Here is a 13,146-nt window from a genome sequence, read left to right as displayed (position 1 = left end):
TAGAGAAAAACACAGGTAAATGCATTTATTTGAGAAAACACATACTGTATTCAGTTATATATTGTGCTATTTCAAATTTTATTTCATAATATTCAAAACTCAATAACGCAGTGCATGTTTTCAATATTTCCCACATTACCAAGCTTGATTCACATGGAAAAGGATAAACTGCATAACTACATCTTGATTTCTAGTATGCAGTTGTTGTACAGTGGATTTGTATATGTTTTTTCTACAAATCCCCACTGAAAGGGAGGAGACATTAGGATTGCAATCAAAGGCTACAATCCCAACCCCACTTATCCAGAAGGAATCCCCAGGGAGTTCAACGGGACTTAACTTCTGAGTAAATATGGTAAAGTTTGTGCTGTTAGAGCATTTGCTCATGTCACATACCTGCAGAAACTTACACCTTTCGGTTACTGCTTATCTGCAAGGGTCTTTTGTCTTTAACAGGTTATTCACCACCAAACTCTATATTTCTATGTTGCTTATTGCAAAAACGAACAAGCCGTATTAAAAGGGAAAGTTCTTGTCAGTCATATTAGTATACGTTTCGTGTAATCACCAGTGTGTAGGAACATCCCCGGATATTCCTAATTTAGCTTTGTCTTTCACCATTGAACTTACTTCTGTAATGGCACAATGATAAATCTGTGAGGCTTCCTTAAACTCTGCCAGATGCTGCTCATAGCTCTCAATGCATGCTACAAGGTGATCTCTTTCCACTGCTCCCAATATAGCATGAAGAATTATGTCGATACCCAGCCCCAGAGCACTAATGGCAATGCCTCCTAGAACAGATAACCCAATCTGTGCAAGTAGAGCAATTAGTTTGTTAACAGTAACAGTTACAATATTCGAACACACCAATTTTACAGCTACTATACCTGCAGATGCAGTAGCCTCTCCAAGTATAACAGATACGATCCTGTGAGCTATTGCAATTTTTTCCAACTCAGGCTCTTTGATATCATAAAGCTTACGGTACACTAATGGCTCTAGCTTTTCCTTTATTTCTTTATCAAACTTCCATACCTCTTGCTGAATATCAGTCATGGCTCGGATGATGATGTCACAGTTCTCTTTGATGGTGCCGCCCTCTTTCATTTTAACGTGCGGAATCTTGGCTCCCAGATGTTCATTCAGTGCTCCAATTAGTTCATCGGTAGCCTTAAAATTCAGCTGCATGCAGTCAAGCAGTTCCTGGTGCAGGGCAATCACATCCTGGCGTCTTTGTGGATTGCTTGGGTAGAGAAGGTCACTGAGGCTCATTCTGCAAATATGAGCTGATAATGGAAGAGGAAAGTGGTTCTGCTGTAAGCATTAGGAATTGTGGTTAGGGACGATAAACTCAAGGAGCAGAAGTACAATAAAAAATACTCGTAAGTAAAATACTGGGAGACCACTAACTGATAAAACAGGAAGCCAACTCAAAATTATTAAAGTAATGCCATTGCTACTTCAGTTGATTCCTTTTTTACTTTTTCTATTTTAAGTGTGATTATCTTTGCACTGGTCTTAAGACCTTTTTTTATTTCACCAGATATTTTTTTTAATTGGGAGGGTAGGAGGTGTTATTGGTCTGCTTTTGCTGTTGGCTTTGATTGTACTTTAGTAATTACTAATGATAAAGTTAACAAAAAATCAAATCAATGACCATAATCTCCTTTAGCAGAACGCAAAGAAATTCTGTAGCAGACTGATGAAAAAGAGAAAGGCAAAAGGGTCCTTCCATGGAGTTGGGGGGGGGGGACACACTGAATATCATATGTTATTGACTATTATTGCAAACCGCTCTATGTTCCATCCTGGAGGAAGGGCAGATAGCAAGCTGTTAAATAAATAAATAAAATCAAGTTGCCTTCTGTTGGGCACAGCTTCCTCCAAGCGGACTCTGAAAAGGACTCAAGGGCTTCCAGGGGCTGATGGGAAGACAGGCAACAGAGTTGAAGTGCAGCCATTGGGATGATAATGCAGACTTACTTGCTGCATGAATCCCAAGCGTCCTGTGTTCTTCAGTATATTCATGGATTCTTGTAGCAACACAACCACACACACACACCCAGGCAGATTTCACATTTGGTCACATAGGCATGTTGTTGGGCTTTTCGTTTTATTCTGAAAGAGGAAGCTAATATTTATTATTTGGCAAATGGTGTCTACAAGAATTCCCTTGCAGAGCTAGAGGCACCATTTGGTACGTTGTCTACATTTTCACCATGTGGGAGTTTCATCCACTCCCAGTGGAGAAATGCAAGGTTGAAGTGGCAGAAACAGTAGAGCCCCCCCCCCTAAGATGACTACAGTGGCTGCCTCGAGTCTGTTCTCATTTGTGCTGGGCAGCACCAAGTTGCTGGCTGGTAATCAGAGAAAGACAAGGTGCAGGGCAGTTTTAAAGCATTTCCAAATGCAGCCACATTTAGCCACAGCCTGCCAAGGTCCAAGAGGTTTTATCCCTTTACTGCTAGAGTGAAAATGTTTTGACATCGTTTTTATATTGTTGTAAACCACTAAACCACTGTGATGATGGAGGGACACGGGTGACGCTGTGGGTTAAACCATGTGGGATGCAAAGGGTTAAGTGCAGTCAAGTCACAACAATCCCTAGATAGTCCACTTGGAGGACTGAGGAGGAGGATATGACTAAGCGTAGTTTCCTCTTCCTTCACATGCAAATGAGTTGAGGAAGTGGCAGATAAATCCTGAAGGAAACAGCCATTTTCCCTCTCTTGGACCAGACCTCTTGGACTACACACATCTTAGTGAGTCTCTCCCTCAAGGCCTCCAGCCTAGAGAGAGAGATGAGATGGAGTCTCACTTCTTATAAGTGAACTTCACAATGTATATATTACCTTTTAACTAAGCAAGTCTACCTCTTGAGTGTGCTGTACCTCGAGATGCTTGTAAGTAAACATCTTTTATACTTTTAAGAGCATTGTGTTGTGTCTTTTCTTTTAAGAGGGAAAAAGGGGAAATACCAGGAAAATACACTTTATTTTAGTGGCTTAAATCAAGCCTGCGCAAACGTTCTTCTGCTGTGTATTTTGCAAAAGGGGAATGTTTTACTCTGCTAAAGTTTTGTGCTTGCTAGCGCAAGCGGGGATAGGATATATTAAACAATATCTCCTCATCCACATTCCTGAACATTCCCACAAAGGGTTATTGCGGCCCAGAGTTGCGTATTTTGTGTATTTTTGAAGGATTGATTTGGATTGTGATTTTGAACTCTGTAGGATTTTTCCAGTTAGGATTTCCTGGTTGAGCACATGGTCTCTTTGTTCTGCAGTGTGCTTGGGGGATTAACTACCCCTCCCCTCCCTCAGAGTTTACAGCACTGAGAAAGCTCAGAGGTAGTGAAGATATTTTTGAGATTTTGAATTTGATTTTTGAAAGATTTTTGAATTTTGGAAATTTTTGAAGTTTTAAGATGGCAAGCTCCAGTTTTGATAGTGAGGCAAGACCAAGTTTTATGCTGCTGGATGACAATAATTTTGTGCAGTGGAAGCAGCGCGTTTTAGTTTATCTTGCTGCTAGGCGTGTTCTGCAGGCCATTAAGGAAGAAAAGCCTACAGGAACCGATGCAGAAGCTTTAGCTAAGATAGAAGCTTGGAGTATTAAAAATGATGAAGCCAAGCACATAATTTTGAGCAGTTTGAGGAATGAGCATCTATCAATGATAAATTTTGAAGATGATGCATCTAAGATCCTAGAGGACATTGAACGCATTTATGCACAATCTACAGAGAGTTCCTATAGATACTTGTTGGATAAGTTACTCAAGTTGAAGATGAATTCTAGAGAAGAGTTTACAGAGCATTTTAAGAATTTTTCTGAGATTGTTCAAAGAATTGCCCTTACTCCCAGAGCCTTTGATGATGTGACTAAAGTAACGTTTATGCTTGCATCATTGGGACCTACGTTTGCTCCATTTAAAAGTATAATGGATCACACAAAGGATTTAACTTTTAATGAGCTTATCAACCATTTAAGAGAGGAATGCAGAGATAGCCTTGATTCTCAAGAAAGGAATCCAAGGAGGAAGGATAGCAGCTATGCATCCAAGCATTTTGGAAAGTCCAGACAGACATCTAGAGAAATAATTTGTTTTAAATGCAATGGGAAAAACCACATAGCAAGGAACTGCAAGAGTCAAAATGGGGATAAAGTTGAATCCCACCCCTCAAAACCACAAGGTGTTAAGAAGGGGAGTCATGAGCAAACCATGTTGATGCAGGAGAGGAGTTTAGCTGTCCAGGATTGTGAAAATAAGCGCAATAAGTGGATTCTTGACAGTGGAGCGAGTTCTCATTTCTGTTATGAAAAGGAGTATTTTAATGAGATTAATGGGGATGAAACCTCTGAAATTGAGATTGCTGATGGCAACATTGTAAAGGCAATTGGTTCAGGAACTGTGAATTTGAAATTCAACGTAGATCATGAAACAATTAATACTAAGATAACTGAAGTTAAGTTTGCACCAAAGCTTAATTGCAACTTACTCAGCGTGTCCAGTTTGGACAGGAAAGGTTTTAAAATTACATTTGAAAAAGGACAATGTATTGTGACTAAGCATGATGAAGTTTATGTTCAAGGCACACTAAAGGATGGTGTATATGAGCTTAATGTTTCAGAGAACCAGCAGAACCAGTCTGCAAAGGTGGCGCAACCAAGTCAAAAGGACGAAGGAAGTCTGGAACTCTGGCACAAGAGACTTGGACACAGAGACACCAACGTTATTCTGGAACTACAGAAAGGTGATCTTGTGAGAGGTCTGCAGGTAAAGCAAAGCAACACAAATACACCAACATCAAAATGTATAACTTGTGTTAGTGAGAAAGCAACTAAACCTTCTTTCCCACGTTGTGCAGAGAAGAGAAGCACTAAAGTATTGGACATTGTCCATACAGATCTATGTGGACCAATGAATGTGTCTTCTCTAGGAGGTAATAAATATATTTTGATATTTTTGGACGATTTCTCGAGATTCTGCGTAGCCTACTTTATCAAGGAGAAGAGTGAGACAGTGGAATTGTTCAGGGACTATCTTAACATGGTCAAGAACAAGTTCCAGCGAGCCCCTTCCATTTTAATGTCCGATAATGGTGGGGAATTTTGTTCACATGAGATGCAGGCCGTCATGGCTAGAGAAGGCATATCACACGTGACCACAGTTGCCTACACACCCCAACAAAACTCAATTGCAGAGAGGAAATTTAGATCCATTTTGGAAATGACAAGGTGCATGCTAAAGGAAGCTAACTTGTCACACAGGCTGTGGGGTGAAGCGGCTCGTTGCTCAGTCTATCTTCAGAACAGACTGCCCACAAAAGGCGCAGAGCGCACACCATTTGAACTTTGGCATGGAAAAGCCCCAAATTTGTCACATATACGTGTATTTGGAAGTTTGTGCTACTATCATGTGCCCAAGGAGCACAGACACAAACTTGATTCCAGAGCGAAGGCAGGGATCCTAGTTGGGTACGCTTCTGGAGGAAAAGGATATAGAGTCTTGGATCCGCAAACTGGCAAGACAAGTTCGCAGCATGTAATTTACTTCGATGAGCAAGGCAAAGTTGATACAAAGGACACTGCCATTGATTGTTCCAAGGAGCCACAGGATGAGGAATTTGTGATTTTTCCTTTTGAACCAATACAAAGTACTAATCCAACTTCTAGTGTCGTAGCACCCCCTATAGGTGACACCCGAGAAGACGTGGAGGTCCAGGCCCCTGGCAGCACCAGAGACGAAGATGATGACGAGCAGCTGTATGGGGATATGCCACTGCTGGAGGAGGATGAGGAAGCTGATGCGGTCGAAAGACCAGAGGTCAGACGCTCATCCAGAACCAACAGAGGTGTTCCACCATTACGGCTGTCCTACCTTACAAGGTCGGCGTCTCCACAGGAACCTTCCAAATGGGAAGAGATAGAGAGGATGCCACCAGATGAAGCCAGTCTCTGGAGGAAAGCTGCTCAGGAGGAGATAGATGCACTTCATCGGAACAGGACCTGGACACTCACAGAACTACCTCCTGGTAAGGAAGCAATTGGAAGTAAATGGGTGTTCAAGGTTAAAAAGGGTTCAGAAGGGGAGGTGCAACGCTACAAAGCTAGGCTTGTGGCACAAGGTTTTTCCCAGAAGTATGGAGAGGATTACGATCAAGTGTTTGCACCGACAGTTCGATACAGCAGTGTCAGACTACTTTTAAGTATTGCAGCATCTAAGCAAATGTCAGTTTACCATATTGACATTGCGACAGCCTTTCTTCACGGCGAAATTTCTGAGCAGATTTATATGAAGCAGCCCAAAGGTTTCATTAAACCAAATGAGGCACATCTAGTGTGCAAGCTGCAGAAAGGACTTTATGGTTTGAAGCAAGCAGCGAGGGCTTGGAACCAGAAACTCCATGAGATGCTGGTGCAGCTTGGGTACAAGCAAGGGACTGCTGATAAGTGCTTGTACACCAAACAAAGGAATGGACAGTTTTCGTACATTTTAGCCTTTGTTGACGACCTTTTAATTTCTACGTCAAATGAGAAAGACTATAAAGACATAGTCAAACACCTCAACAGGGAAGTAGAGGTCAAGGAACTTGGAAAAGTGAAATACTACTTGGGAATTCAAGTTGAGAGAGAAGAGGATGGATCGTTCTTACTCAGCCAAAGGCAAAAGATAACTGAACTGATTGAAAGCATGCAGATGCAGGACGCACACCCAGTTGCGACACCGATGGCCACAGACTTCTTGAAGAATCAACAAGGTTCGAAGTTGCTGCCAAACAACACGCAATACAGGTCAGCGGTCGGCAAACTTTTGTATTTGGTTACCACATGCAGACCTGACCTGGCAAGTGCAGTGGGGATCCTAAGTAGGAAAGTAAGTTGTCCCACTGAGCATGATTGGGCTGGAGTTAAGAGGGTTGTTCGTTATCTAAAGGGAACCATGGACTGTAAATTAAAACTGCCAGCTGTCAGAGACCCTAAACTGCTTGGGTACACTGATGCGGATTGGGCTGGGGACAATAAGGATTATAAATCCACAAGTGGCTATGTTTTTATGTATGGGGACGGAGCTATTGCATGGGGCAGCTATAAACAGAAATGTGTAGCTTTATCGTCCACAGAATCTGAGTACATTGCGGCTTCGGAAGCTTGCAGAGAGATCCCCTGGCTGGATCAGCTCCTGAAGGACTTTGGCGTGCCAAGAACGGGACCTGTCAGCTTGATGGAGGACAATCAGAGCAGTATGAAGCTGACACAAAGTGAAAAGTTCCTTGCACGCACCAAACACATTGGGGTCAGGTACCACTACATACGCCAGGTGATCGAGGATGGACTTGTTGAAATGTGTTACTGCAACACTGACCAGATGACTGCAGATGTCCTAACAAAGCCCCTGCCAAGAGAGAAGTTCCAGGATCTTCGTGGCAAGCTGGGACTCTTGGGTGGTTGATTAAAGTTATTTATGTATGTTTTTGTGTATGTTGTGAATTGCCTGAGAAGGGGTTTGTGGGATGCAAAGGGTTAAGTGCAGTCAAGTCACAACAATCCCTAGATAGTCCACTTGGAGGACTGAGGAGGAGGATATGACTAAGCGTAGTTTCCTCTTCCTTCACATGCAAATGAGTTGAGGAAGTGGCAGATAAATCCTGAAGGAAACAGCCATTTTCCCTCTCTTGGACCAGACCTCTTGGACTACACACATCTTAGTGAGTCTCTCCCTCAAGGCCTCCAGCCTAGAGAGAGAGATGAGATGGAGTCTCACTTCTTATAAGTGAACTTCACAATGTATATATTACCTTTTAACTAAGCAAGTCTACCTCTTGAGTGTGCTGTACCTCGAGATGCTTGTAAGTAAACATCTTTTATACTTTTAAGAGCATTGTGTTGTGTCTTTTCTTTTAAGAGGGAAAAAGGGGAAATACCAGGAAAATACACTTTATTTTAGTGGCTTAAATCAAGCCTGCGCAAACGTTCTTCTGCTGTGTATTTTGCAAAAGGGGAATGTTTTACTCTGCTAAAGTTTTGTGCTTGCTAGCGCAAGCGGGGATAGGATATATTAAACAATATCTCCTCATCCACATTCCTGAACATTCCCACAAACCACAGAGCCTAGGGCTTGCCGATCAGAAGGTCGGCAGTTTGAATCCCCGTGACGGGGTGAGCTCCCGTTGCTCGGTCCCAGCTCCTGCCAACCTAGCAGTTCAAAAGCACGTCAAAGTGCAAGTAGATAAATAGGTACCGCTCCGAGCAGGAAGGTAAACGCCGTTTCTGGTTCACCAGAAGCAGCTTAGTCATGCTGGCCACATGACCTGCAAGCTGTACGCTGGCTCCCTCAGCCAATAACATGAGATGAGTGCCACAACTCCAGAGTCGGTCACGGCTGGACTAATGGTCCGGGGTCTCTTTACCTTTAAACCACTGTGATACATTTTTTGAATGGTACACTGATATATAAATATTTTTTATAAACAAATAAATGACTGGATTCCCAGCAAGTGGAGACAAGTAGGCAAATTAAATGGAAACTCACCCCTTCTTGACAGCCGTGAGGACTCTGCCAATTTTACTATCAAAGGAGACTTGTCTTCTAAGCTGAGTGCTGGGTTCAGTTAATAACCATCAGTAAATATCCAAATCCTTATTATCAGTTTCCCACCATCTCAGTACCCATCAGCATCATGCCTTGCCCAACTGCACCCATACAATACAAATAGTTTATAAAGTTCTCATCTCACATGACGGCGAGACACAATTAGGTTGAGGGTTTGTGCAGAGTGCAATCCTATTTTGGACTCTGCCTGTTGGTCATAGGTGAATGCTGACTCCGACTTCTGATGCAGCATCCTGGCTAGCTCAGCATTAGGGGTCACAAGACCACAGTCATTGTGCCACTAACTTAACTTACTTAGTAGGCAGAAACTCGTAGAATCAGTCTGCAAGTCCACAGAGAGTATTTTTCAGAAGCTGTCAAAATGTGAATTCAGCAGGGATTTCTAACTCGTGATACATTTCTGATGTTGAGCAAGACCAAACTACAGATTAAATGAAACACACTTTTAAAAAAAAGCATCCTTAAGCTGACACATTTATTTTGAGCCTATGATGGAGGGGCTCACAGCATTAATGCCCCAAGCAGCAGCCTTAGATTCAAGCAGAAAAAAGCACCTCTCTCTCTCTCTCTCTCTCTCTCTCTCTCTCTCTCTCTCTCTCTCTCTCTCTCTCTCTCTCTCTCTCTCTCTCTCTCTGTCTCTCTCTGGCTTTTGCTTGCTTCAAGCTCACACACCCCTAAACTTGGACTTTTGTCTTTCTAACTACCAGCCCAAACTGTTCATTTAAGTTTAAAGCTTTCTGTTTGCAAGTTCAGCACATTTTATTGCTTTGGGATGGCGGCTTAGTGCTGAAAGGCTTATTTGGTGAGCAAATAAGGAGGTGGGGGTGCTAAATTGATGGACTCTTTCCATTTTGTTTTCTCTTTTCTTTCCACTATAGCAAAATAGTAAACAGAAAGCTTTCAGGAAGCAATAACAAGAAACTTTGCTGAATGGCACTTTCATGTGAGTAGATCTTGGTTTTGGAGAAGGGCATTGTTAGTTAAAATAACACTGTATATAACATGCTACACAGGATCTCCATTTTAATTCCATTGCCATCTGATTGTGGAATGGCTTCAGCAGCACTAGAGGCCTCCAGTGTGAGAACAACCCCCATTTTTATCTGCTGACAAAAGAATGGCCGGTATGCAGGAATGCATTTCAATATTAAACGAAAGGCCAGATTCAGGGCTGGCGCTGTTTCTGGTTTGTTCTATAATTGCTAGTTCAAAGTAGTAGTAGTAATAGTAAGAATAATAATAATCATCATCATCATCATCACAGGGAGTTTAGTTGCCAAGAGCGCAATCCACAGGACGGAAGGAATGCCGGCAGTGGCAGATGGGTGCAGTGGTTTGAGATCACAAGCCTTTCCTGGCATTCCTTCAGGCCTTCATTGCTACTTGATATTTTCCAAAAACCCTTTTGTGAGTCAATTGTGCATAAGTGGGGGGATTTCTCTATACAATCTAAGTCTTCTAGGCATGCTGTTGGCAGCTGACACTAAAGAAACGTTTAAACAGCAGTTGTACTAAGAAATATTGAAGTGAGCAAGAGGAGCAGAGCAGAAGCTAAAGTAGATGCAGAAGCAGCCAACCAACAGTTCAACATTTTATACAACTATATATTCCAACAAAATATATTCCGTGGGCTCCAAATATAGAAATAGGTTTTCAGAAATATTTTATTACCTATTACTAGCTGTATAATAATAGATTTTGCTTCACTCTTGACTTTTTAAATTAAGTGCTATTCATGAGATTTTTGGAGATACATGGCTGACATAACAGCTTTTTAAGAAATATTTTAAATTAGATTTTACATAACATATTTCAATTTAAACATATCATTCACCTTTACATTTTGGATTCTCAGAATCCCCTGACTTCCCACCACCCTTCTCTGGTTTTCATTGTCAATCCCTATTTCTTTCAGTTTATCCCTTTTTTTCTAATTTGTTAGAAATATTATTGTTTTTCCACTGTATTTTGTATAAGTATTACTCTAATCCTGCCAAAGTTTTTAGTTTACAGTTTTCTCTTAAACACATTATAAAATTTTCATATTCTTTCTTAAACTTCTCATCTGGGTCTTTGATTGTCCCAGTGAATTTCGCCATTTCAGCATAGTCCATCATCTTCATCAGCCACTCCTCTCTGGTTAGAACTTTGCCCTCTTTTCATTTCTGGACCAGTAGTATTCTCGCTGCTGTCATAGCATACAAGAAAAGTCTTTTCTGCTCTCTTGGAATCTCTGTACCTAAGACACCTAATAGAAAAGCCTCGGATTTTTTCACAAATGTTATTTTAAACATTTTCTTCAGTTCATTATATATCATTTCCCAGAGTGCTTTTGTTATCTTGCACATCCACCACATATGGTAGAATGTGCCTTCTTTCTCTTTACATTTTTAACATACATTAGAAGCAGTTCTATACATCTTTGCTAACTTTACTGGTGTTAAGTACCATCTATACATAATTTCCATATAGTTTTCCTTCAACAAACAGGACGCTGGTAAATTTTAAATCTTCCTTCCATAATTTTTCCCAAGACAAAAGTTGAATATAACAGCTTTGTTGACTTTCTTCCACTGAGCATACTTTGGTTTGTATTTCAGTGTGATACCTCCCTTTTTGGAAATGCTGGGCAGGTTCGGTTCACAGAAGAGTGAGGAAAGGCTACTCAATGCCAGCCGCAACTTGTACGACTGTGTCTACATGTTTGTTTCTTCCACCAACATCGCCTTCCGGATGCTCAACCAGTTTCTTGGAACTGACCTAGCCATCATTACAGTAAGGGAAAACTTGAGCATCAAAGAAAACCTCCAGCTTCTGATGAGTGCTCTGAAAGAGATGCAGGAAAAAGTGGAGGCAAAAGATCAGGAGATCAAGCAGAAAGTCGGCCTTCCACTGTATTCCAGCATTGTGTTGCCTTCCACCTCCACAAATGAAAAAATCAAGCTGATAAAGGACCTTTATGGGCAATATAAGGGAGTTATTGAAAATGTCAGCGGTCCCGTTTCAGCAGTACTACTGAAAAATGGCAATCTCCCTGATATACTAGACGCCACCATTCGGGATTTAACAAGCAATCCTGTTCTCTCTCTCCGAGTGGGTGACCTTCTCATGACTAATGAAGAAATTGCCAAAGCACTTTCAGACTTCTTCCCCACCTCATCCCATACAGTAGCTGCAGCAACAGCCACAGCCACACGAACAAGGGCTCCAAGCCAACCAATAATTAACACAGCTATCTCACTTACTAACTTCATGCGGGTAGCTTTAAAAGGACAGCCACCTAGTAAATCGGTTGAATTAGCAGCAGGAATCATGGAAGATGCTGTGAAGATCTTGAAGCCAGCTTGCGAAAAATTCCAAAGGACTGTGAAGACAGCCGAAGAGTATATCACATTGATAGTTGATAAGTTGCAGTGAAGCATAAGCTGATTGCCCAGCTGGTAGAAAACCGCTTCTGTTTACATGGCAGGGAAGTTGCACAAATAATAAAGAGACAATTTCTGATTACGGCATCTGCCCTTCCTTCCGCAGCATCTTTAATGTAAATATTTGAGCACTGCATTAAGAAGGACAAACTAGGTACACTTAAGCTTTTCTTGATTGTAGTATTCAAAAGAGGCATAAGCTTAGATTTCCAGTTTAGGAATCTAAACTAGGTACAACTAGGTCAATATGTAAATAGCTAAATATCTGAAGAAAACTGTGCAGCTAAAACAAAAACAAAAAAACTTGTACAAAATACTTTTATGAAACATGTTTTAGATTTGTACATATCCTTTTCCAGTACAGTGGTACCTCAGTTTACGAACTTAATCCATTCCGGAAGTCCATTCTTAAACCGAAACCGTTCTTAAACCGAGGCGCGCTTTCCCTAATGAGGCCTCCCATCACCAGTGCCCTTCCACTGTTCAGATTCCGTTCTTAGACCGAGGTAAAGTTTGCAAACCAGGACACTACTTCCGGTTTTGCGGAGTTTGTAAACCGAATCGTTTTTAAACAGGACTGTTCTTAAACTGAGGTACCACTGTAATATCAGTGGCAGCCTGAAAGAAATGTAGGGACACACATAAGTGGGGGACAAAGGTGCCAGCTCCTGGGGGTGAGGCACTTGGGGGGGGGCAATGTATTTTAGGGGGTGGGGCCCCTCAATATTCAGCGGGCGTTCGGCTCCGCCCCTGGCTCTTTGTGACATCTCAGCCATGACGTCAGGACATTGTGCAATGTCAGGACAACGTGTTGGGCCTCCTGGAACTTCTTGAGAAGATCACATCTCTGGTGGTGCTTATTCAGCCCCAAAACAGATCACCCTTGTGCACCCTTCCAACTCCCTTCTGTGATTCTCTAATTAGTTAGACAGGACTTACCCTTGTGGAAGCCATGCTGGTTCTTCTTCAGTAAGGCTTATCCTTCTATATGGTACTAGCTGGCCCTGCCACGTGTTGCCGTGGCTAATCTCTGTGACTGCCACCACCCTGTGTTGATCCATGACGTATCCCACCCCCTACTCCCCCCATCCCCGGGGTTTCCCT

General features: G+C 42.0%; 2 protein-coding genes across 4 annotated transcripts; one reads left to right on the top strand and one right to left on the bottom strand.

Annotated features, from left to right (window-relative positions):
* SMCO3 (single-pass membrane protein with coiled-coil domains 3) lies at positions 1-8,675 on the bottom strand. Of its 3 annotated transcripts, none has more exons than XM_035128139.3 (3): positions 8,537-8,675; positions 1,987-2,121; positions 1-1,317 (listed from the first exon to the last, which is right to left on the bottom strand). In XM_035128139.3, exons 2-3 carry the CDS (start codon positions 2,029-2,031, stop codon positions 565-567), a joined length of 798 nt encoding a protein of 265 aa, XP_034984030.1. In that variant the 5' UTR covers positions 2,032-2,121; positions 8,537-8,675; the 3' UTR covers positions 1-564. The 3 variants fall into 3 exon arrangements, with proteins under 3 accessions (XP_034984030.1, XP_034984031.1, XP_088508137.1); XM_035128140.3 differs by having other exon boundaries at positions 1-1,289; positions 8,537-8,631; XM_088652011.1 differs by lacking the exon at positions 1,987-2,121 and having other exon boundaries at positions 1-1,289; positions 8,537-8,672.
* A 2,564-nt stretch (positions 8,676-11,239) lies between these two features.
* C9H12orf60 (chromosome 9 C12orf60 homolog) lies at positions 11,240-12,124 on the top strand. The gene has a single exon (XM_035126878.2). The coding sequence runs from the start codon at positions 11,240-11,242 to the stop codon at positions 12,032-12,034; it is 795 nt and encodes a 264-aa protein (XP_034982769.1). The 3' UTR covers positions 12,035-12,124.
* Positions 12,125-13,146: the final 1,022 nt, after the last annotated feature.

This window comes from Zootoca vivipara, chromosome 9 (genome assembly GCF_965207765.1).
Source record: "Zootoca vivipara chromosome 9, rZooViv2.hap1.1, whole genome shotgun sequence".
Classification (NCBI taxonomy): Eukaryota; Metazoa; Chordata; class Lepidosauria; order Squamata; family Lacertidae; genus Zootoca; species Zootoca vivipara.
This window is presented reverse-complemented; position numbering and strand designations above follow the sequence as displayed.